General features: G+C 39.4%; 2 protein-coding genes across 4 annotated transcripts in view; one reads left to right on the top strand and one right to left on the bottom strand.

Annotated features, from left to right (window-relative positions):
* LOC143904367 (kin of IRRE-like protein 1) overlaps window positions 1-25,709 on the bottom strand; it is a 360,894-nt gene that overhangs the window by 224,931 nt on the left and 110,254 nt on the right. The gene's annotated exons all lie outside the window — the stretch shown is intronic.
* Window positions 2,593-24,311, top strand: LOC143904364 (glucose dehydrogenase [FAD, quinone]-like). Its single transcript, XM_077418986.1, has 10 exons — window positions 2,593-2,806; window positions 4,402-4,610; window positions 17,777-17,905; window positions 18,594-18,790; window positions 19,247-19,606; window positions 20,994-21,141; window positions 21,608-21,925; window positions 22,248-22,618; window positions 23,258-23,352; window positions 23,447-24,311. The coding sequence occupies exons 2-10, from the start codon at window positions 4,403-4,405 to the stop codon at window positions 23,526-23,528; spliced, it is 1,908 nt and encodes a 635-aa protein (XP_077275112.1). The 5' UTR covers window positions 2,593-2,806; window position 4,402; the 3' UTR covers window positions 23,529-24,311.

Here is a 25,709-nt window from a genome sequence, read left to right as displayed (position 1 = left end):
CGCGCGAACACACGGCACTCGCACACGCGCGCATTCACCCAACGACGTAATAATAACCGCGTATAATCGAATCGGCAACGCTAATTTCGGTAATGGCCACATTCCGCCGCGCAAACGAACGAAAGAGCGTTGACTCGTTTGGCCGGTATTCACACACTCGCACGCGCGCGCGTAAATTGTATAATTAAGTGCACGGCGTCGTTATCTTTTATATATACACGCACGTATACAATTATATTATTATATCGTGATTGCCTCCCGCGGAAGGGGCGGGAGGGACGAGGGAATGACGTTTCGCGCTTTATCGGCGCGACTTGTCGCGCGAGGGCACACGGACGGTATACCGTATTAATAATTTGTTCGCGAAGATCCAATTGTTTCGTGCTAAATTGACACTAAAGCAGTTGGATGCCCGCGGGGCGATCGCCATTTCGCAAACTACGGATTACCGCGATTCCATTAATGTACATATCGAACGCGTTGTCCCGTCGAAATAACGCGGTGACGAGCACGCGCGCGAAATTAACGCGCGTAAGGCGTGTTACATTTCGGCGAAAAAAATCTTATACCGAATGCGAAGGTAATAATTTCCATTTGAATTAATTCTTTGTCTAATTAAATATAAATTATAAGACATTGAGATAATAAAGGCCCACGGCTATGTGAGGCCGTGACAAATACATTTTCACAGGTCAATGTTACAGATGTTATGATCGAGGAATATCATGTACTCACAATTATGCGTAGAACTGTATTTCACACGCACGATCACTGTTAATAAAAACTCTCAACTTCTATCTCGAATAATATTTTGTTTAAAATATTATTGTAAAATTCACCTGCTCTTTAAATGTCTCTTTAGGGTTGCTTGATATTTCAATAATTGCTAACAAGAGCTCTCGTCTAATCATCAGTTCTGACTCCAAACACTTACGAGGGGGTAGAAACTCCGAAAAACACTCTGCAATGATAATTACAATATCGCACAATCGAAAAGATCTTACAACATATAGATCTTAAAATGTATAGCTATATGTATATATGTATATATGTATTGAGTAAAACAAGAGTGCACAAAATATTAACATGTTTAATATCAACATTATAATTGTTATAATTTTGTATTCTACGCTCCTAGGACAAAGTTTTGTTGTCGAATAAAGTCTATTTTAGAAATCCTATTTATAAATTTTTGTGCTGTTCTGTGCAATACAGAAAATGTTCGAAGAATTAAAAATATGCGTGTATATAAAACATATATTAACACACATCAAGAAGCATGGCATACAAAAATATAAATAGTGATATAATAGGTATTATATCGTGAAATCTGATGTGCATCATAGCTCGCTTAAAGTGAGTTTGATTTAAAAGACGTCGACAACATAAATAAACGATCTAATATTTTTTGATTGCATATATGTATATAACGTAATTATTATATATAGATTCAATGAATTATCAAATCGATACATGTACAACAATCATTTTTTTAAAACAGTTTAAGAATAGCATAAATATAATGATCTTAGAGAATTTTCAAAATCTGGTGTAGTTGCGAATGCACGTGTACGCGCAAATGTGTGTGTGTGTATGTGTGTACCTGTGTTAATATTCAGAGCAGAAAATATATCTATGATGATTTATTCAGTCGCAATGCGACAATCGCCTCGCACTCTATGCATATTTAATATATCATACGTAATACGCGTCTTTTTTGCGTAACTTCGAAGGCATAAGAGCTCTCTGACTTTACAGATTGACTAATAAAAAACATTGATTAACCCCCTCCTTTATCGGTAATATCGAGGATTGATCGTTAACTATCCAGACAATTTCACGGGTCAAAATATTGACAACAAATATATCGTGTATAACGTATAGAATCCTAACGCAAAGAATTATTTCATTGAGTTCACTACGTAGTATTGAGATAACAACTAAACGGGCTATAAAAAACATGATTTCATCCATACGAGATAAAATCATACATTTGATGAAACGAGAAACGATTTATTTATAAGTGGATAATCATATTCCTCGCGTTTATATTATATAAATTTTTATCTCTATTGTTTATCTCACGCTTATTCATCGCTTATAATACTCAATATTCTTTGCAGTATAAACTTCGAATATGATACGAAAATACCGAGGTAATAGATAAGAATTTTAATATAAAGATTTTATTTTAGTGTTATTTCCACAACATTAGTGATCTCAAAATTCAATCTCTTTTAAATTTCTTGACATCTTTAATGCAGAAATGGAAACATGAACATTGCAATTCTAAACTGATACTGATACTGAACTTTCATAAATTTTCTTCTTTTCTTTTCTGAAACTCAATTTCTAAAATTTCCGAACCACGTCATTGGAATTTCTAAAATCGCATCACTGCAGTGCACTTAGACTTTGAGTCGTATTACGCATCGTATTTCTTCGTGAAAAACTTAGAAGGTGTCGTCGTGATCGTCCATCGCATTTATTACCGAGTAATCCGTCCATCTTTATTCCGGTAAAAACAAAAATTACACGGGACTTTTCCTTTCCTTTACGATCGCGCGGATTCATTGAAGTGATCTATGGTGGGTGTCTTCGGCGGGGAATCGGACTGCCAGAGTGGGAGATGAATTATAAAGTGGCGTTCTACGGTGAGAGGTCTGACAGTTACACTTTGCCCGTTTGCTGCACCAAAGCGACGCGTTGCACGTGCGAGCCTTGCTCGGAGTCACGTGTATACCGGAGTGCATCGACAAGAGATTCATCGAGAAAAGAGAGCTGTGCTCTCTCCAGCCAGTGTAACGTTAGTATCATTTATGTTTAATATCTCATGAGTCAGTCCGCGTCATTTCTGTATCCTGACTTCTCTCTCTCTCTCCTCACCGATTCCGATTCAAGTCGCCCGCGCCGCGCCGTTTTGATCTCCCTCGCGATATCTAAACTGTACAACAGCAGTTAACACTCGAGAACGCATCCCGCTCTCGTAGAAAGGGTTTCGGAATACTATACGGGAGCTTATCGATTCGTCTGCACCGCGGGCCCTATCGTGTTTTTCCTCTTTTTTCTCTTTTTTTGGTACAATCTCGTGTTGTAGCTCGATTGTAATAAATCATACGCGCGTTCGCTATATATGTTCAACAGTTTGATGTGTGTACATTATAAATGGTGGACATAAAACGCGATCCCGTTCGTGTCATTCGTGATTCACGTGACCCAAGGGGGTTTCGACGTTACGAAATTAGCGCACGTTAATTAATGTCGGCACGATTTTTGAGATGCCCCCTCGCGCACCAGTGAGAGGAATAATACGCGATTTTCGTACGGCGCACGAACGACGAATTATGTAAATTGATCGCGGTAATAATTGCGCTTAGTCCGCGCTGCGCGACGACTCTTTGTGGGCCCGTATTTCGTTCCTCCGAGCGTTAATGCATGCGCGTAATGGCACAGAAAAGCAGTCGTATTAATTAGGGATGACTTAATTAACACGCTCGATTAATTACAACGCTATTAACTCCTCCCGCTAATTAAAGAGAATATTTATTTATGTTAAACCTATACCGCGCTTCTCCGTTGCGTGCATCGCCACGGACGAAGGCTTATGATAATGTCGCGATATAGACTGTTGTTTAAAAAATGAAGAATGAATTGATGTGCCTTAAACTCGAATGCAAAATATTGGGGACGTTAAAACGGCAGACTCCTCAATTAAAATTAAACGATATAGGTATACGATCTTCTAAGTTATAGCAGGTGCTTTTTCGCACCAAGTTTCTTGTTCGGGAAAGTGACTTTACGCGATGGTTTGGATATGGATGGTTCGGTCTCTGACGTCAATTAGCCGGCAACGGATATGAACATTAACTGTCTCTAAAAAAAAAAAAAAAGAAAAAAAAAACTAGAGATCGCCCGAAATACAAATACCGTAGTGACAAGCGGCTAGTAAACGCCAATTAAATATGATTTTGCACGATAGCGATAGTTGGAATTGCGGGCTCACGTGTCGTCATATGCGACGCGTAAATCGTGCGGCTTTACATGGTTTCGCGTTATTGCGCTCCCATTGATCTGTTAAGTGTACCAAATATCCCAATCAATTTACGATCACGCTTTCGCCGTCGATCGTCTCTTTTTACAATCGATAGATACGCATGACGGGATAAACGTGACGATAACATTTAGAGCAACAACCATGATAGGGACATTCTGCATTCTGCCGCACTCCAGAATTATCAAGTGATAAAAACGATAGGAAAATAATCTTTCTTGCAGAGTGATGACATTATGATAAACAAATGCGTGAAGCAACTTTACAGAGATCTATATCCTAACGTAATAATATCCTAGGATTATTATCATTCAACTGCAGACACTCTTTACGATAATCATTGTTCGCAGAATGTCGTATAATCTATCAGTTGGTCCAGCATGTCCGATTTCCCATCTCGGACCGAGCCTTACCCAAAGCTGTTCAGGATCACAGTATTTGACGTTTATGACGATTTTGGATATGCTCGTGCGATCCCAGGAGACGATATCTCAATCGTGCGAGCGTGTAAGGTCGAGAAGTCCACCTGAATACTATTACGATTTCATCGTCATCGGCGGTGAGTAAACAGATCTCAATTTATCCATGCGCATTCTTAAAGTGTTGCCGAGTTAGAAACTAATGATTTGAAATTTTCCCAGTAATTCATCAAATATACTGTTCACGCTATCACTATAAAAATTGTTGTGAAAACTGTGCCGTAGAAGAATTGAGCGCATAAAGAAACCATTTTAAATAAAAAATATAAATCCGAATTATATACATATATACTTCATATTCTAGAATCAATAACTTTAATATCGTAAAACATGAAAAACGAGATCTCTTAAGGCTATTCTACAATTGCGTAAGCGTGGTCGTAAGTGGTTGTAAGAGTGTTGTACGGCGTGGTTGTAGAGCGGTACTGCGGTTGTAAAGCGTGTTGTGGAAGATGGTTGAACTTCATCTTTCACGACTACGCCAGATGTGAACGTAAGAGCCAACCAATCAGAGTGCTGTTACGCGTCATCACGCCGCGCGCTGCCATAATTGTTTTTGTCGAAACAGTAAATACACGTGATCCGAACCGAAGACCGCTATAAAGATCTCAAGAGTCAAGTTATAACATTCTTTCTCGGCATCCGAAAGTATTCTTTTTTTCTATTGTAGTGTTTTTGGTACGTGTTCATCATGGAATACGAGGAAAGTGCTCAGTACGAGGAAGATGAAACTTTTTTAAACTTATTATCGTGTAGAGAATTGATTGGGCTGGTGAGAAGCAACGAGTTATTATGGAAAAAACGATGCATTTCACACAAAGATCAACAAATGAAAAGTTTGTGCTGGACGAGTATCGGAAGTGCCTTGACCTCTGTACTTTCCACTGCACTCTGATTGGTTGCTGTAATCAAGTTTACAACGTATCGTTACTTTATTGTAGACTGAACCGTTGTACAACATTCACGACTACTACTACTCCTACTCCTACAACCTTACGCTTACGCAATTGTAGAATAGCCTTTAGTCACGGCCTTTCAAAATACCGATGTATGTCGAAGTCAGGTTCATTTGTTATGCAGTCAGCTATCATACGACTCTTCTGATTACTCACATTAGTGAGCGTTTTTCTGACGAAGCTATCGTTCAGAAATTGTTGTTCCACAAAACGATTGGCAGAAGCTATATTATTTTAATTAAGGATAGAAGTGTAATGCGGCTATTTACCACGTTGAAAGGAAGAGTCGAGGAAAGTAACGGCCGGTGATTTTCTAATGGAAAAGTGAAATTGATCGACGTAATTGGAATGTATCCTTGTGTGCTTCTTACGTACACGTGTGATCGGATAACCGGTTCGAGTATCGATTCGAGCGCATGATAACAATCAAGTCGGCCTTATTGGAGTAACGAACCGATGTATCGTGAAAATGTGCAAACAACAAATCATTTCAATGATCAGCGCCGACCGTTACTTATAAACGCGACTTTGCGAAAGGCTGCCGATTTCGATAAACAGTCCAAAACGGCTCGGTTCACGGCGCAACGGAAGCTAGACGATAGCGCGGCTCGTAAATGCCGTTCATTATGTGTGAAAGTCAGCGAACCGCAAATTGGAAATAATAAAATAATACGCAAACCTTCAAATGAATAGAAATAGCTGCACGCGACGCGACGTGTCGAAATATCGCTCCATAACCCATTTTTCTTTTTTCTTTCTTTTTTTTTCTTTTTTTTTTTTTTTAGACAATGGAAAACTAATTCTAAAAACGGGAAGTAAAACGAAATGCACATAATCTATAAATGATGGAGCATTAATAACTCAGGCAAATGTACGTGATTATTCGTAGTACTTGCACATTACTGTTACCCTATATATCTAGCAAATACTACTTTGATAATATAACACAATATACAATATAAACGGATATAATCGCGCGCTATCACGCAATGGTTCAATCGGTACACGATATCCGCCACCAAAATAGCATGATTGTGTTAATGAAATATTTACCGAGGATACATAATTCACTGGGAAAATAAAAAACAACTGATGTCCCTCTCGTAAATTTAGCGATGTAGCATATATCAGGAGAATAACGATTCCTAGCGCATACACACACACACACACACACACACACACACACACACACACAGCATATATATATATATATATATATATATATATATATATATATTTTATGTAGATATATATATATATATATATATATATATATATATATACATAAAATATATATTTTTATCAAAACTTTTTTAACATGCGCGTTACTTAATGCTACCTCGAATGTTACAAACGAACGAGTTTCTCAGCTCGGGGACTAATTTTCTATACAATTAATACTTCTCGCTGTCGCTCGTTGTAACAGTAATAATGTGTAAACTCGAGAACTCGCGAGTGTTTTCCCCGCTGGGGAGAGCAAAGGATTAATAGTAAGTCTCCCGATGCACAGCGCGATATTCGTCCTGACTTTCGACATTTACATTCGACCGACGCGAGTGGAGTCTGACTGTAAAGGAAAAAAAGGGAGAAAGGAGAAGCATATAATTGAATATTTTAGTATGCGGTTGATAAAACCCGTCGCGTAAATCCCGTCCCGGAAATTCGTCGGTCGGGAGCGGACGATACCAAACTCGGGATCGAGCGATCGAAACTAATTTTCTTTGCTTCCCTTTCGGTGATTATTCTCGATAGGACTCCCGGGATATCCGGACGGGAAGATGGAATTTTTCAGTGACTCGACCGGTTATCCGGTCGCCGTATGGATGACCGCGCTTCGCGCTCGTAATATCGACCGACCCTCTTGCCCGAATTTTCCACCTCGCGAGAATCCCCGTTTACCCTGTAAGTAAGAATACCGCGACGTGTCGCAAAAAAAATGAGTAAAGATAGAATGAAAAGTCTCTCTTAGTTCCCTCGGGTATTATTACGATATTTACAATTGCTTCTAATTAGAAACACTCTGAAATTACATTGTGTAAGGATATGTACGCGCGGTAGGTTTTTCCGAATAAACCTGTGTGTCGCCTAAGAGACGCGGCGCCGGATGCAGAAATAAACGCATGCACGGAAACATACCTGTGTGGAATGATTAATCGTTACGTCGTCGGTGACCGCGGGTGTATTACCGCGGAGGTGAGGAGAAAATATTAATAATACCGTCGCTGAGTAATTAGCGTGATGCTTATTAATTATTCCGTCAATGCCCGGTCGGAAGAAAGAAGCTCGCGGAATAATTATAATGGCGCAATGCTCGAAGCAGAAGTTGGGGAGCGGTAAAAGGGTCGACTCGACTGGAAAGGAAAGAAAATGGGTTTTGTCATTATCATTAGAGCTGAGCGGTACGCTGTCGCGATAAAGCTCCGCTGAATAAAATCCTGATATTAATAGTGCAGCGTAACGTGACGTAATTGAAATAATTGCAAAGACGTTGTAACATCTCACTTAAAAATATAAATTATGTTCAAAGCAAAACGGGAGAGGGGAGGGAAAGGTGAGACGCGAGAAATCTCACGCGCGTCGAGAAAATCGAGGCAAAAGCTTATTCCGCCAACAGTCGACGTAAAGAATGATGAAAATGCACTTGTAACAATCCGGAAAATAAGCGCCCTTTATCACTCCGGAGTCGCCTGAATGTGCAGAAGATGGATTAGAAAATCAAGATAAAACACCGGTTCTCGCGGGAAAAAACGCAAAGTGAGAAAAATGAATACCGCCGATATACCCCGGCTGTTTATGTGATCCGTAAACATAGTTTCGTGTATAACGCAAGATCTAAACCTCCCGAAAAATCCATTCGAATAACAAATGTTTTTCGCGCAACGTTTATTTCACATTCCCGTTGTACAGCGAAAGGAAAAAAAAATGTTGCGCGCGTTCTCCGATGAGAAACGAAGAAATACGTATGAATAAATATATTCAACGTAACGCATTAGCAAATGAAATAATCGCTATAAAACGTTTTACAACATTGTATGGTATAACTCCTCCCCCGTCCTCTGCTCTCTGTAACCGGAATAATGAAAGAGCAGGAAACATTTTCATGCAGCGTATAGCATCCGCAGCAACAATAAATACACAATTTTTACGAATTGTTCGCGAAAATTTAACAAGCTATTAAAGCACTAATTAAAAAGTAATTGGGAATAGTGCGCTCGGCAAGATCGACAGTTCACAGGAGAGGAAGGCACCTGGTGCTTGTCTCGCAGCGAATTTTCCGCCTCCGTCAAACGAAACGGAAAAAAACACTATAAACCTTCCGATGACGTTTACATGTTTACCATGGCCAAACACAGTTATCACGAGTCGTCGCCCGTGGCCCACGGCTGGTAATTGTTATTTGTCGTTTACAGGAGCACGGCGCGGCGCGATCTCGCTGGTGAAAATGCAATTCGACGCGCATGATCGTTCCTACGCACCACGTATCCCGTTCGGATGCGATATTAATACAGAGCGTTATTTATATATATATATTCGGTCGCGAGGTGCGTGATTATTGCATCATTAATTTAATTACCGTCCCCGTGCCGCGCCAACCCTGCCTTTCTCTCTCTCTCTCTCTCTCTCTCTCTCTCTCTCTCTCTCTCTCTCTCTCTCTCTCTCTCTCTCTCTCTTTCTCTCTTTGACCGGGTCCCCCCGTGTCCCCTCTGTCGAAACCGCCGCGTTCGACGCGGACCGTCGCGTCATTACACCGACGAAGCTACGTTTCATATTATTCCATACGTTCCTGTCCCGGCCTGTCGGGACATATAAATCCTCGAAGGTGGCAAAATTCGGTGGGAGAGAAACAGAGAGAGATAGATAGATAGAGATAGATAGATAGATAGAGAGAGAGAGAGAGAGAGAGAGAGAGAGAGAGAGAGAGAGAGAGAGAGAGAGAGAGAGAGAGAGAGAAGGGGGATTGGGATGCAGATCGCCAGCGCGAGCGATGCGAAGAGAACGGTGCATAATGTAATTTAAACGGCTCAACGAATTTTATACGCTCTTTGCATTTCGGGATAATTCGTACCGGCGACGCGATCGCCCATGCGCGAACGCGCCCGACCGTCCTGCATTTTGTTTATATATTTTGGTGATCTGTCGCAGCTCGTTAATACGCGACGACGACTGCAGCGGGAGCTGATATTGGCGAATTATTCATGGAGGCCGAGTCGGGACGGAATGCAAGCGATAATTTTTAAGAGGGAGAAACGAGAGACAGCTCTGTAATTCGGAACTCGGCCTTCTTGAAAAGTGAAAAGCGGCACTAGAAACGGGATTAGAAAAATTAATTTGGATGAAGAAAACAATAGATACAGCAAATATTGTTGACCTATGCTACTTTTTTATTTAATATATATGAAGATTATATATACTAAATTGTTATATTGGTATTTTCATGTGGATGATGGATGCGCAGAACAATATATCTGGCAAACTATAATAAGTATGATCTGTATCTTTGGCAACCCCATGCATCTGCAGACCCCAAGTTTGCAATTTTTCACGGCAATAACAGGCAGAGAGATCGCCCGTGTTTTTCTCTCGACGGGGCGCGACTTTTCCCTCCGCATTTTTCGCCGATCAAACACGACTGCCTCTGCGCAGCCAGAAAATAAAACGGCGGCCGAGCGGAATAAACGTGCATCATTCTGCATCTGCAACGCGTCAAAACGCGACGCGCTAAATATTGTCGGAAAAGTCGGCGCTAGACGCGTCGAAATCGATACGCTCCCGGCGGAGATAAAGATTTCTCCCAGTCCCCTCCGCTTCATTTTAATAATTAAATATCGGATCTTGAATGAAATATTCACACGATTTTAATATCCGCCGTGCTACATGCATTTCCCAACACTCGCGAATCGCGTATAGTAATTTATACGAATATCCGAACGCGCAGCTGCATGTAAATGATAAAGCCGCACTGACGTTTCTTTGACGTGTTTTTTCTTTTTCTTTCTTTTTGTTTATATAAGTTGCATTTTTTCATTAACATATTGCTTTTCTCGAATTTTTAAATTATTCTAAATTTCAGAATTTGACTATCGGGTTTTTCAAATGTACAATCATTTGAAGAATCATTTAGTAGGGGAAACGTTAAACTTCATTTGCTAAATCGAATAGTTGATAATTATATGTTAAATATTCCATATATGAAAATGTGAACACGCGAATATCTCGACAGAGGTGACATTATAAATACGCTATTTCATACACTAGCGAGTTTGCGCGTTTATTCATGTCTTATAAATAAGTATACTTAAGATATATAATTACGTTCTCCCACACATGTACGCGCACCAACGCACCAACGCACGTCACGATCGTCGACACTTGTAGACGAGTACAAATTGCGATCTGGGGTCTTACGCGCCGCTCGTTTCCTATTATACGAGTTATTTCCAATCGCGCATAGCGATCAATGAGTCACGTATTAATGTCAGCGTCGGCGATTGACGGGTCGCACAAGTACGAGTATATAATACCAGGAGAACGTACCGCGGCATTGCGCATGATGACCTGAATAAATTGGGTTGATTTTGGAAGCGGAAGTGTAGCGATACTATACCTCGTTCGATATTAACCGCTCGACCGCTCTATCGTTATGTCTCACGTAACACTACTGTCGAGGAAGCTCGTAAACGAACCGCGAGAATAGCACGTATACGCTGTAAGGAAGCAAGTGTAGCGTGGCGCATACGTAAAATCGGGAAACGAGCGAGATCAGGCTGAGAAGGGGAGAAGAGAAGGTGTACTTTGGTTTCTTCGCGCGGCGATAAATCACGGACCCTTGACCGAGAAGCCGCGACGATACGCGCGACGTAAATGGCGTCTAACGATAAGCAAACTGTCGGGTGCGAGCGAGTTGGCGTGGTCGTAAAGATACGAATCGACGAACGCGGTAGCGCGAATGTTTTGCACACCGCGTGCACGGTGACGAGCGAAACCGCACGCGAGAGGCGAGAGACACGATATGTTCTCGCCCTCGGTGCTCGTACCCGTGGTGCCGTGGCGATGCTCGCGTAATCTCGAAATTCCTCCGCGATTCCAGCGGGGGATACGTCGTACGCTCGTACACACGTACGTTTCGACTTCGTACGAAATCGATCGTGACGGAGATCGCGGACAGCATGGGAGAAATCGTGGAGAACCGGGAAAAATCAGCGAACATTCGTTTGTTCGTTCACTTGCGCACTCATCAGACGATGCACGAGTGCATCGGACTCCTTTCAACGCACGCACATATGCGCGTTGTACGTCGCTTACGTAAGAGCGTGTCGTTATACTGTCGGGACAGAGAACTACGATTTTACCTGCTGTTCTCTCCCCCTCTCTCTCTCTCTCTCTCTCTCTCTCTCTCTCTCTCTTTCTCCTTCCTTTGTGTATCCGGTCTCGTTCGAATGCAGTCGCATTACAGTCGCAGGAAGGATGGGAAAGAGGAGGAGAAGGAACTCCCGTGACGTGCAAAAGGAGGAAACCAGCCGGCACATGGGCTGGGATTATCGTTGCTCGCCGATTATCACGGATATTTAGAGAGACCCGGCTCGCCGGCTATATCCTTCTCCCCCCCCCCTCTCTCTCTCTCTCTCTCTCTCTCTCTCTCTCTCTCTCTCTCTCTCTCTCTCTCTCTCTCTCCTTGTGGTCGTGGAAATAACAAGCCGTGGAACATTCGCGTTGCGACACGTAAATTAGGTTCTCCGTTTTCTGGCATTTTTGCGGCCACGACTTAAAAGCGGCATGCACGCTTTTTGCCCGCGGTCCCATCGATATTGGAATTATTCGATGAAAGTTCCACTTATCGCTCCAGTCATCATGCACGAGATCTAATAATACCACGAGAAATCTAGAGAAGTATTATTATTGTGTGGAAACGCAATTTTTTTCCTTTTTTACTTCCTACACTAGCAGCTTAATATTTCACGTAAGATAGTTAGTAATAATTGAACGATTGGCATATACTTGGTATGACGAAAGTCATCTATCACATTTGGACCTCGTTGAAATGATCATGACAGAATTAGCGGATTATTTAATAAATATGCAGGTAATATACAATTTATTTACGTGAATATTCATTAATAATCGTTTATCGAATTTGGGTTAATTCGGTTATATCTATTTTTATTGGTTTCAGGCAAGCAAATAAAAATAAATAAATACTGTGAGCTTTAAAAAGAATTAATAAATTTTTAATTTTGAATTCTGCAAAAAACTGAAAATTCTTTAATGTTGAAAAGTTACATATTTATATGCAAATAATAATTTATCTGAGTTAATGAAAAAATGTTTAATTGTAACAAATATGATGTCAATTATACTGTAGTAAAAAGACAATTTGTTGCAATAGCGGCAACCATTCGTTCACCAACAACTTTCATGAATAGTATTTCATATATCTTGGCCTTCAGAGGTTAATAAAAATAATCAGTGTCCAAGAATTCCACGTCTCGTAACAGCAATTCCCGCGATCTTTATTACCAACGAGTTGACTCTATTAAAATTTCCAACGGTGCTGAAGAGTAGAATACTTTGGTTAACGTTACACAAAGCTAGGACGTTTTCTCCCACGTTGAAACGTCATATTTCTACTTACGTCTTCAACATCTCTCATAAATTGCGCTTCCAAAGAGCTGTCAACAAGTGCTTAGCCGACCGTTATCTTGTTTTATATAAGTATATACATATACAATATAATTTTAATTTCGTAGAGTTAATAATTTAATATTTCTTTTATTAAAAAACTCAATTTTATTTATTATTCACTTTAATCATAATCTCATTTAGTCTTAATTGCATTTCCGGAAGTTGTATATGTAATATTCGATAATCGATCGTTAACGTATATATATATATATATATATATATATATATATATATAGTACTATAGTACTATATACTATATATATAAGTACTATATAAGTACTATATATATATATATATATATATATATACGCTCATGTAAATATTCAATAAATTAAATTTTTTTAATTAAAACACATATTTAATATACACAGAGAAAAAATTACTGTACATGCAACTGAAATAGCCAGTAGTAAGACCGTGTTAGCTTTCGAACAGGCATCGAAAGAATATTTTTTCAACGCTCTAGGGCGCAAACGTGCCGTATGGAAAATCGTGCGGAAAGAAGTACTATACTGTCGTGTCACTGTTCACGGGTGTTACTACTTTACTGATTCTTCCTGCGAGAGAGAGAGAGAGAGAGAGAGAGAGAGAGAGAGGCTGAACGGATCGCGAATATCGAAAAAAACGGCGACAAGAACGATCGCGATCGGACGCAGTCTATTTTCCGCGCTGTTGCTCTGGAAGCGGGTCGCCGTCGTCGTCGAGCCGCACGGGGAAACGCGAGGAAACGGAGAACAATCCCGGTGCGCAATGGGGAGAATATTACCATTCGAATGAGATAGACATTTAAATGACATTCTTGCACGCTCATTAGACAACATATATTTTTCTCAATCTCGGTCGAATCATGTTATATACGGAAAATGCAAGAAGAAATGTACAAGAAGGACAAGACTCAGATTTTCTAAGAAAAAACTGATGTTTCGAGGTATAGATATTAACAGCTAAATCAACTGTCATTCGTATGAACTGTCATCAGAGGAAATTGAAATATTTTATTATTTCTACAAAGAGAAAATTAGTACAAAAAAAGATATATTCATCTTTTATTAACGATATTTTAATTTAAGCAGAAAAAAGGCCACTGAATTAAAAAATAATGGTATACTAATAGACGTACATATATACTTTAATAGAGGTGAAAAATTCATGTAGGTTTTTTATTTTTCAGTTATTTTTATTTTTAAGTGAGTTAGATATTCTAGACACTTATTTAAAATTTATTTTATTTAAGTAATAATATGTTCAATTATATTCTATTTGAGCATTTACAGCGGATAAAAAGTGAGAGATTTGCGCGGTTTGTTTTTACTGGATAATTTTGTAGAGACAGAACATGCTACTATAAATATGCTTTATTTAATATACTAATATAAATCGTGTCACGATAAAGCTATTTAGTGATAATATCTTTCTGTTCTGCATAAAGTTATTTCTAAGCTAGGTTATGCAAATATTCTTTTTGGCCATTAATATATTCCTAGAACAATGTAATTAACATAAATTCAATTCGTATTCGCGTTTGCTTACTTAAAGTACGTGTACAGAAAGTTTGTCCGGAAGAGGAAGTAATTTTCCTTATTAATTGCTGAATTCAAAGTGGTTCTCATAAAGGAGCTATAATTATAGACATCGTTAAGCTGATTTAGCGCGGATAAAATTCCTCCTCTAGTTTGTTCCGACATGGCGTCAATATGAAAATTCTTTAGAAACACGCGGGACAGTGCTTAAAGGTCGCGGCGTGGCGTCAAAAGTTCAACTAAATGACTAATTATCGAGAGACGAATTTGGCGCGTGCCCGCGTGACTTACTCGCGTGAACTCATCCCGGCGTATTTTTCTTCCTTCCGGGACTTTCTTCTTGCTTCTATTTGTGGATAGAAGAAGGAAAAGAACCGGCGGTTTCGCCGCGTAACTCGTTTTTCTACAAACGATAGCGCCGTGCCTTCTCGAGCACGCTGCAAACACGTTTAACAACCATCGATTGAAATACCACGAGTATTTTACCGAGCGAAAGAGGAAAAAGCGGCGAGATCGGAAATATTTCATATCGCACGAAGACTGTAGCTGAATACGAATATATAAAGAAAATAAATCTATAACTTTTTTATATTTAATACAGTTAAAACATGTGCAATTTCCCAGACAGCACGTTACCGCGGCTGTGGTTAAATAAATATTTATCCGCCTTGTATTATAAATATAAAATTCATGGATGTGTATGAACAAGAGGTGGGAACTGACTTGCGGAAGTAATCTTGTTGAATATGCATTAACTATCTCGTTCCCTCACCTATATATCTTATAACGTGATCAGTCGTTTCATAATTCACGAGAAATCTGGTACATAAATAGAAATGTCAGAGTCTAAAATAAAAACAAAAATAGAATTAAGTTACGTAAATGACACAATGATATTGGAAAACAACCAATATCTTTTAATTAAAATCTCGAGTACTGTTTATGCAGCGGTATAAAATTATAGGGAAAAAGGGAAGAAAATTTATATAAATTATTTGTACATATATTTTAACATGTGGCATGAGAGATCTACTGTTATATATATGTTCAAGTTTGAGCACGTAAACGCGTTTGCTTTTCAGAGAAGTTATTTTTCCTCGTTTGATAACAACTTTTATCAAGTATACCATTACGCGCGACCGGAAAGGTTCGTTTACATTGTTGCAATATTTTGGTGTCATGCAAATAAGTAATGCGGTTCGGAGCCGTGCACCGATATGCAAATCTCAGCTATTTATGCCAGATATACAGATTGACTTTTACGATGCGTTTTGATCTCTATTAAGAAATTATCATGATTCGCTCGGTCGTAAAAATATATTCCTCTTTTAAATAACAGAAATAAAAATTTCTCGCTCGAAAAATTCTCTCCCGTTGGCTCCTCGTCGATGGAGTTCCTTATGCCGAGACATTTATCAGCTTCACTAATAGAAAGAAAGTGACTTAATATGAGGCGCGATAAAATCGCGCTCGCGTTCACCGCAAAATTAATCTGCAAAAACGCCGGGCGCGTAAGCGTATTCATGCACACGGAAATGTCCATTAAGTCAGGAAAGAAAGCATTTGTATTTGGCCGTTGTACGCGAGACCGATTTACATGGATGTAATTACGCGCGATCGACAAAGTAGGGCAGGCAAATCGTATTACGCAAGTGGCAGTCACCGTAACGCGATTTGATACACATGCGGAAATGCTAATTGAATTTCTTGATTATAATATCCCGGCTGTAATCTGTAATATCTGCGGGAAAATAGAATTCGATTAACGCGATTCCGTTGTAAGCGACGGACCTGCGAAACGTATTTATGTCGCGTGGAACGCGTATCTCACGATCCCGTTGAGTTAATCTGTCCAATTAATTGGACATTAAAAATGGAAGAAAAATAAACGCAAATTCCCCCTGTCTTTATGTTTATTGTCAATACGCTGCAGCAAAATAATACATTATTTTCATGTATGATGAAACAACATTATTGAAGCTCCTGCATTATTGTACTTGCGCTATACGGGCGTACAAATTATGCCAGTCGCGTGACCGTTTCAAACGTACGTCGCCGATAATGCGGTGACATTCGCAAATCTCGACTGACCACGCGAACGCAGAGGCCTCCGCTTATGGGAACGCCTGTGTTTCCATCGTATTCGTGAAAACCTAAATTAACAATTCATTTGTCCGGCACAGAGTTGCGAAAGCATCGCGATAAGATGCTTTATTTAAATGGTCCAAGCATGTTTTAGAACTTATGCCTTACGCTGTTCGCAGTGTTCTAGTTAAAAGTACAGGCATGCAAATAAACTGACGTGATATCCTGCAACCGACTAAAGATGCAAAACCCAGAATTAGAAATAGAACGTCGAATAAAATACAACAACATGAAATATCAAGATTTGACGTGTACATACAATATTTCTCATATGTGCACAAATAGCATATAGTATTTATTGTATATCGTATTACGTGACTTGGTAATTTCGAAAAGATCCGTTTTGGAAAGGCAGAGAAATATTTAAATCAACAAAGAGACTAGCGCGGAAAAATGTACACGGCTGTGATCACTTAGCTCTTGGCGAACCATTGTCAAGGCCTTAACCACCAGCTTTCCACTGCGCCGTAGACAAGCCTTTTCGTAACAATTGATAAGATCGTAATAATAAGCCGCGGCGCCAAATTACGTATATCCGGCGATAGTCGATTAACATAACAATCTGAAGCTATATATTACGTCCTTACGTCAACACGATAATCACCATCGAATGGTGACTTTTCAACTCTTATCGGACGCACAGAGCTCTTCCTGGCTTTCCTCACGTCTATCATTAAGTGAACGTTGATATATACGGAACGATCCAGCGGCGATAAAGCCGCGATTTATCGGCCGATGATGGATCTAATCGCGAAAAAAAGTTAATTAAGGTCGCGCAGATGCTTTCCTTCCGGCGAATGTAATTATAGCGCGGCGTTTCACCCGAAACCTGTTTCTTCCGCATCGCCGCCGCGCGCCGGTCGCGGATGCATTTTTCTCGAACCATAGCCGGTTTCACGCTGAATAACGATAGGACTTTAATGACTTTTGTCGCTTCGGAATTAGGAGGATCAGCTGGTGCCGTGGTGGCGTCTAGACTGAGCGACATACCGGAATGGAAAGTTTTGTTGCTAGAAGCTGGCCCGGACGAACCACCGGGTGCCGAGGTTCCCAGTATGGTGGCAATGTTTCTGGGTAAGTTTCAATTGGACCCTCCCTGTATACACAGCGCCGCTGTTCTGTTATCTACACCACGTTCAAACCTCGCGATAATGAGTAATTAGGGTACTAAGGTACTTACAATCTAAAATTAGTTTTGATTTTTATTTTGTCGTTCAACATAAAAATGAATATCAAAATTATGAGATAGAAAATGCACGAAAGTTTTTTCGCCCTTGATTCATTTTGAGAGAAAGAGATTCGATTATTCCCTGTTGAATATTTCTGTAGAATAACCTTTTTTCATTTTTAATGTTCGTTAATTATGCTGTAAAATAAAACTTTAAATGTGTCTGCTTAAAATTCAATAAGAACTAATATATTATCATTTATTAGCATCTCTGAAGCTTGATTTTAATCGGGACGCCACGCGTTTAATTCAATAATAATTTTATTAAAAGAGAATCGATGTCAAATTAGTTACGATAAAATCTGCCGAGATGTGGTGGAACGACTCATTGTCAGTGAGTATATTTAAGATATCCGCGGATTTGGAATAACGCGAATAATCATATCGCCTTTATTTAAAATACGAGTGTTTCGAGCACCTCTGAGAGGAAATTGTTGCAATGCTCATCTGGAATCTATACCTATTATTGCAAATGCTGTTACTATCCGTTGCGGGCTTTACGCATGTTAAACGATCTGACAATTTTACCGATAGGATCTGACATTGACTGGCAGTATCAAACCACGAACGAGATGAACGCTTGTCTGTCAACCGGCGGATCCTGCAGTTGGCCGCGCGGTAAAAATCTAGGCGGGACGTCCGTCCACAATGGTATGATGTATATCCGGGGTCACGCGAAAGATTTTGACAATTGGGCGGCCATGGGCAATCCTGGATGGAGTTGGCGCGATGTAAGATCCCATAAACCCATAAACCTGTCCTGACGGATTATAATATTCAAGTGTTTTGGATAATATAAATTCAGGCAAATTAATTTTAGCCGTGAAAAGCGAAATCAGTCTAAAACATTCAGACTCCGTCTCTTTAGATTGCAAGACTTGTAATCTCAAATGAGATACTATGAGGAATAAAAGATACAAACTACTGTTTCAAGTAGCAATCGTTCAGCCATAACTTGTCGAACTTGTAAAAAGTATGTTATAAAGTATAAATTATAGTATCATTAGCATATGCCCTAACCATGGTATTGCAAGTCTCGCTATTTCATAAAATAATATCTAGGAAGAGAAAGTTCGGTCAGTATATTTTTTCAAATATCGATCGCTAAAAATTTTCAACTCCAAAATATTTGAAGAGATCGAATGTGAAAAATACATTCGCAAAAGATAATGGCTGATTTTGTTTAGGTCTTGCCATATTTTATGTGCTCCGAGAACAACACGGAGATCCATCGAATTGATCGCAAATATCATTCGACCGGTGGTCTGTTAACCGTCGAACGGTTCCCGTGGAAGCCTGCAATCGCAGACGATATCCTCGCGGCGGCGGTCGAAAAAGGATACCCGATTAGCGAGGACCTGAATGGCGACCAATTTACAGGATTTACTGTGGCTCAAACTACAAGCAAAAGTGGTGTCCGAATGAGTAGCGCCTCGGCGTTCCTCCGACCGATACGGCATCGGCGCAATTTGCACATCTCCCTAAATGCCACCGCCACGAAGATCATGATCGAAAATAACAAAGCTGTTGGAGTAGAATTTTATCAAGTTAGTATACGCATTTATATTCTCTTAATTTGGCAGCGGCGGTTACACAAGAAACGTACTTCATCATTTTATTATCACGCATTAAAGGTTTATTAATATTTAAATACGTATTTGACAATTATTCTAAATTTTAATTATTATTTCTATTAATTAGTATCTATATTATTATGAAATATGACATATGTGTCGACAACTGTGCCAAAAATTAGAAATTTCGTTTAATAAGAAATAATTCCATTATAACTCGTTAAATATATTATTTAATGATTCATAATTTAATTTAAAATCTAATTTAATGTGTGTGGATATCTATTCCATTTAAAATTTTTAATATAAGTAAAAAGAGATATAGGATGAAATTTCAGTTTATATCATCTTTCAAGGATGTCAAAAATGTATCACTTATTTAAGATTAATAATCCAAATTGTTATATGATTGCAGCAATATTATCTAATAATGACCTATTTTCGAATACTCGAGGGTCGTATAATTGACAGATATAATTTTTATGGCTATCGAAATTCTGCTTGTCACGATATCGCGGGCAAAAGGTTTTTATCCAGTCGAGAGTTACAGAGAAACCTGCTGCAACTTTTATTAATACGCTGAATACGTCACGCTCGAAAAATCTGTATCATGCACGAATGGGAATTTGCCGAGGGTCTTATTTTATTGTTTTAGCTATATTAAGATACAACGCTCTAGTAGTCGTGCGCAGAAGTTGCACGATGCAAAGTCATTTTCATGGATATTAAAAACATTAGTTTTTGTCCCTTTCGCTGGAGTTTTAAGTTTTTCGTGTATAAAATACCAATAATTATATAATAGCTGATAGCTCATGCGCAGGCAGGTATCATATAATAGAGTCACCTATATGAGTATTAAAAAGATCATTTTTATCTCACTCGTTGAAGTTGGAAGTTTTTCATGTGCAAACCAATAATTACATAATGGTATAGTCCACGGATATCGCATAATAGAGTCACTTTCACGGGTATTAAGAAGATAATTTTTATTTCACTTGCTGCATTTATGAGTTTTTCATATGCGAATCAATGATCAATTTGTCCTAGTTTATCTGATTTAACTGACGCCTTTAGATATCCGCGAGTTATATATATATATACACATTTAAAGGTCATACTCTTAACTTAGATCTTGATTTAGTGTTTTCATTAATTAATCGTAACACATGACGCAAATTAAATACCGCAAAATATACGCGTTGTTGAAAGTAGGCGAGACATAATATGATGATATCGCGCAGCATCGGCGAACTTTGCTTTTTGCCGGAGCGGTTACCGGCACTTAGACGCGAAATCAAGTTCGCGCTCTAAAGCGCGTCAGTGAGTTTGGTGATGTGAGTTTCAATGAACGCATCTTCAGGATGGTGAACTTCGAGTTGCCCGCGCCACAAAGGAGGTAATCGCCTCCGGTGGTGCCGTAAATTCGCCTCAACTGTTGCTACTCTCCGGAATCGGGCCGAAGGAACATCTGCAGGCGGTGAACGTCACAGTCGTCAAGGATCTTCCAGGTAAGCGATCCATTCATCGTACATAAGTCATTATGAATAAGACGATGTATCTTCCCAGAGAAGATAATAATCCGCCGACAGAATTTAACGTAATTTACCGATGACGCACGAAAGTTTATTATTCGATTCGCAATTCTGCATTACGACAATATCAAGTCTCTTCCCAGAAATAAACTTAACAAAGAGCCTAACGGGAATTTTGCGCTATTGAAAGAGAACTAATTAGGCATTGAAGAAAATTAGTTCTTAGATTCTTCGGAGTATCTTATTTAAAGTACGACCGAGATTAATTCTCGCGGATATAGGTGTGAACGTCTACGTTAATTACGAAAAACGGAAAGTTTTCGTTCTTATTGAACGTAATTGACGGAAACGAGCGTCGAGTCGACGTTCGGCCGGATCACCGACAGGAATTATGCCAAAGTCGATAATTGCGTTTTTAATCGATCGGACCATTTTGCCCCAGGTGTGGGAGAGAACCTGCATAATCACGCGTCGTACACTTTATCGTGGACCATCAATCAGCCGAACCTGTACGACCTGAACTGGGCGTCCGCCACGGAATATATCGCCTTCCAGAAAGGACCTATGTCATCGACTGGTTTATCGCAATTAACCGGGATGCTATCGTCGGCCTACACGACGCCAGATCATCCTGATATCCAGCTGTTTTTCGGTGGCTATCAGGCGGCCTGCGCAACCACCGGTGAAGTGGGTGCCACCATGAACGGCAACGGTCGCAGTATCAGCATGTCGCCGACGATGACGCACCCGCGGAGCAAGGGTGAGTGAACGTGATTAGCCCGAAGTATCGGACTTCTGTCCGCAAAAATTAGCTAATTAGATGGTAATTTCGATGAATTTATCATCGATCACGGGCACCGTACCAAAATTCCACCCGTAATTTAACGTAGGAATGATAGGATCGGCTCGCCCGCGCACGCGCGACCGTGGTTATCAACGAGAAAATTTCTCTACAAATTGATTAATCAATGCTCCCGCGTCGTGTCCCGCGTTTTCTGCCATGAAATTTCGGCGATTTTCGACAGTCAATGTTTGGCGCGTCAGCGTATCGTTCCGTCACCGATAAACGAATTTGACCACAGGGCAGCTGCGTCTCGCCAGTAACAACCCCTTCGCGAAGCCGATCATCTGGGGTAACTACTTCAACGATCCTATGGATGTGACGATCCTCGTTGAAGGTATCGAAGTCGCGTTATCCCTCGCCAATACCAGTGCCATGGCCAAGTACAATATGACTTTGAACAATAGACCGTTGCCCGTGTGCTCTCAGTATCCTTATCTGAGCAAGGAATATTGGGCCTGCGCCGTGCGTCAAGATACCGGCCCAGAGAATCATCAAGCAGGCTCCTGCAAGATGGGTCCGCCTAACGATCCCATGGCCGTAGTCGACAATCGATTGAGGGTATACGGCATCGGGAATCTCCGGGTGGCCGACACGTCCATTATGCCGCAGGTAGGTATCTTCTGCAATTGCGGGAATATCGCGAGTGTTGATGCGTTTTTTCCTTCCTTTTTTTGTTTTCTACTCTAAGCACTTTCCGACAAAGATAAACGATCATTAGCGAGAATCGCGAAACATTCGAATTTTTTCGTTGCGAAAATCCTCCTTTACGATTAACGCACTATTATCGTTCAGGCGCACATTCATCATTAAGTTTTTAGTCATTCGTTGGGATTCCCCATTACATAAAGCGTCCATTTTAGACGATCTATAATTCGTGTCAAAATTCAGAATATTTTATAATTTTATCAAAATATACAGCATAAAAATATACGGCAAATAAATTATAAATAAGAATGCGCCAAATCTTTAAAATTTGATCTGAGCGAATTATAAGTCGTCTAAAACGAGATTGATAAATTTAGCTTTCGCGCGACGACGTCAATTTGATAATATACTTTAATATACATTAGTCATTTCTTTTTAGTCATTTCTAATTCAAGATTTCAATATAATTTTAATGATAAAATCTCATTTCATATATCTATAAAAATGTATAAAAGCTCTATAGAAAATATAAGATTCTTCTAATCCTAATTCGTCAAAACTAAAAGTGGAGATGTAGACGCGAGTATGTGATTGCTTTTCAAGGTAACGTCCAGCAACACGGCAGCCCCGGCCATGATGATCGGCGAAAAAGCGGCCGCGTACATCAAGTCCGACTGGGGCGTTGCCGGTACACAATGGTACGGGAAAGAACCTTGCCCCATATGGAAACACAACCATCATTGGAGGCACCATTACAACAATTAGTCACCAGCAATTTACCATGTTTCCTAGTTCACACACGACGATCGACAGTACGCTGGACCTATTACTTTGGGGAATCAAGTATATCGACTGGGATCAAGCTATATGGTAGCCGGGCTCTACGATCTATCTAGTCTCTTATTGCATCCATCAATGCGTTTTCCGCAGCCTAAGAAAGTCGGCGAGAACGCGACCAAAGGCGAGGACTCTCTGGAAGATTCCCGTAGGCTGCGATTTCCTTTCTCTTCGGTATGATCGAGCGATCGAGCTGGACTTGCTCGTTCGATCGCTCGAGCGCTACGTTAGATTATGCTCAAAATTATGCCAACGTGCAGTTATATTGTTACTAACGCAGAGATTCGAACGACTGAAGACAGTCGTCGTCTCGCTGTACCGCCATGTCTTAATTTTCAGTTAAGAATCTCCTAAGATTGTGCATCGCGTAGCGTCGTGGCTGTCAAAGAGATCCGTTATCAATTAATTAGCCATGGCGCAACGCAAGCGCAAATCTCCGTACAACTTACGAGTGTTGTTACTATTATTGTTAATTCCTTAAACAAGCTATAATTTCCTATTGTTTTTAGTTACCGTATGCACCAAGAGTTTAGATTAAAAAGTTTAAATGTACATATTATGATAACAATCTCTTTCAATACTGCGTTCATAGTACTTTTCAATAATTGTGGTATATAATAACGCCCATGGATGTCCTATTGAAATAATGACCAAAGACAGATTCTGGTACCTGGTACACCAACCACCAAAAACATAGTAATTAATAGTTTTAAAAAATATGTAAAAAAATGAAATGGATTATAAATATGGATAGCTCGGCCGTTCTCAGAATGTTCGAGTGTAAATCAAAATACTGTAAATAAATAAGATTGCATAGACAGCAAGTAGATACAAAAACATATAATATAACTCGCACACACACCCGCTTCCGATAATCCGTTCCTACGATGCTATTATGAATTGCATTTACGTGTCACAAATGAATGCAATAATCGTAAGTAAGTGTGATAATCGAAATCTTAAATAAATGATTAATTAACTGAAGGCTCTCGATATTAAAATTAACGAGTAACAAGGAAAAGTGGGCTTTGAGAGTCAAATACGATTAGATAACGTTATGTAATGTTTTATTAATCATTTAATACAAGTTATAAATCGTACGTTTCAACTTTACTTTAAACTATTTTCAGCGACGCGGTGATAGATAAATTAAGTAATCTCAAGCTTTCTGACGAGCATATAAGGTGAGTATTTAAAAACTGAATATATTTTAAGAATGCTCCTGTCGGAAAAATTTTTCTCAAATTATCATCCTTAATTGCAAACGAGTTATGTGTACAATAACGAAAATAAAGAATAATGACATGTTTTCGTATATTGATGCGCTTGAAGGCTCCTCATTAATTAATTTTAACCGTTTAAGTCAACGGTTGACAGTCGAGCAAATTAACTGTTATTTAGAACCAGGTCCATTCCTTGATTATATCATTGTCTCGATTATATCAATCATCGCTTAGAAATCATCTCATTTTTCGTTGTCTTTCTCAAGACATCAGTTTGTCAATCTCACGTTCTCTGGACTTGGTAAGTGGATCTCACTTCTCTTTACCGGTTAGTTCAAATTTTCATTTTTAGTCCAAATATTTTGCAAACTTATGAATACCGTGACAAAATCTTTCTGGTATTTTCTCTTGAAAATTACGCTATCTTTGTACATTCAATTTTTAAATACTTATGTTCGTTGAAGAACTTGAGATTATTTAATTTATCTATAGTCACGTTGCTGAAAATGGCTCAAAATATAGTCTAAACAGTTTGACTTTCTTTTCCTTATTATTCAAAATCTTAAAAATAAAACAATTACTTATCATAATAATTGAATATTTATCAAAATTACGTGGAAAGAAATAGGCTAATTAAGAGCCGATCGCTGTTGACGGTGCAAAATTATATTTTTTTTTCATGGAATTAAACGACGTACGTTTCGGTCCCTATTCGGACCATCTTCAGCAATGTGCTGTGTGAGTTGTAGAATGTAAATGTTTAATTTGGCACGTCGGTGGCCACTCACGGATGACAAGATATTCTATGTGTGGCCTCCTCTAGGTGCCAGCCATAAAGAGGAGCACTTCTCCATCCGTAAGAAGCAACCGTCTGTCGTGAGCGTTCGATAACGACAGAGTCGTTATTTTTTATTAATTATTAATTTTTATTTTTATTATTTATATTATAATTAAACATTTACATTCTACAACTCACACAGCACATTGCTGAAGAT

The sequence above is a fragment of the Temnothorax americanus genome, unplaced genomic scaffold (assembly GCF_048541705.1).
Source record: "Temnothorax americanus isolate GAGA-0224 unplaced genomic scaffold, ASM4854170v1 Scaffold51, whole genome shotgun sequence".
NCBI lineage: Eukaryota > Metazoa > Arthropoda > Insecta > Hymenoptera > Formicidae > Temnothorax > Temnothorax americanus.
Note: the sequence above shows the minus strand (reverse complement) of the source record. Positions and strands in the feature narration are given on the sequence as shown.

Bases quoted from the DNA above. Each gene is read 5' to 3' on its own strand.
- LOC143904364 (XM_077418986.1), top strand. From the start codon at position 4,403: ATGTCGTATAATCTATCAGTTGGTCCAGCATGTCCGATTTCCCATCTC. The intron at 4,611-17,776 runs GTGAGTAAACAG...CTTCGGAATTAG, and splicing joins CGATTTCATCGTCATCGGCG to GAGGATCAGCTGGTGCCGTG. The intron at 21,142-21,607 runs GTAAGCGATCCA...ATTTTGCCCCAG, and splicing joins AGTCGTCAAGGATCTTCCAG to GTGTGGGAGAGAACCTGCAT.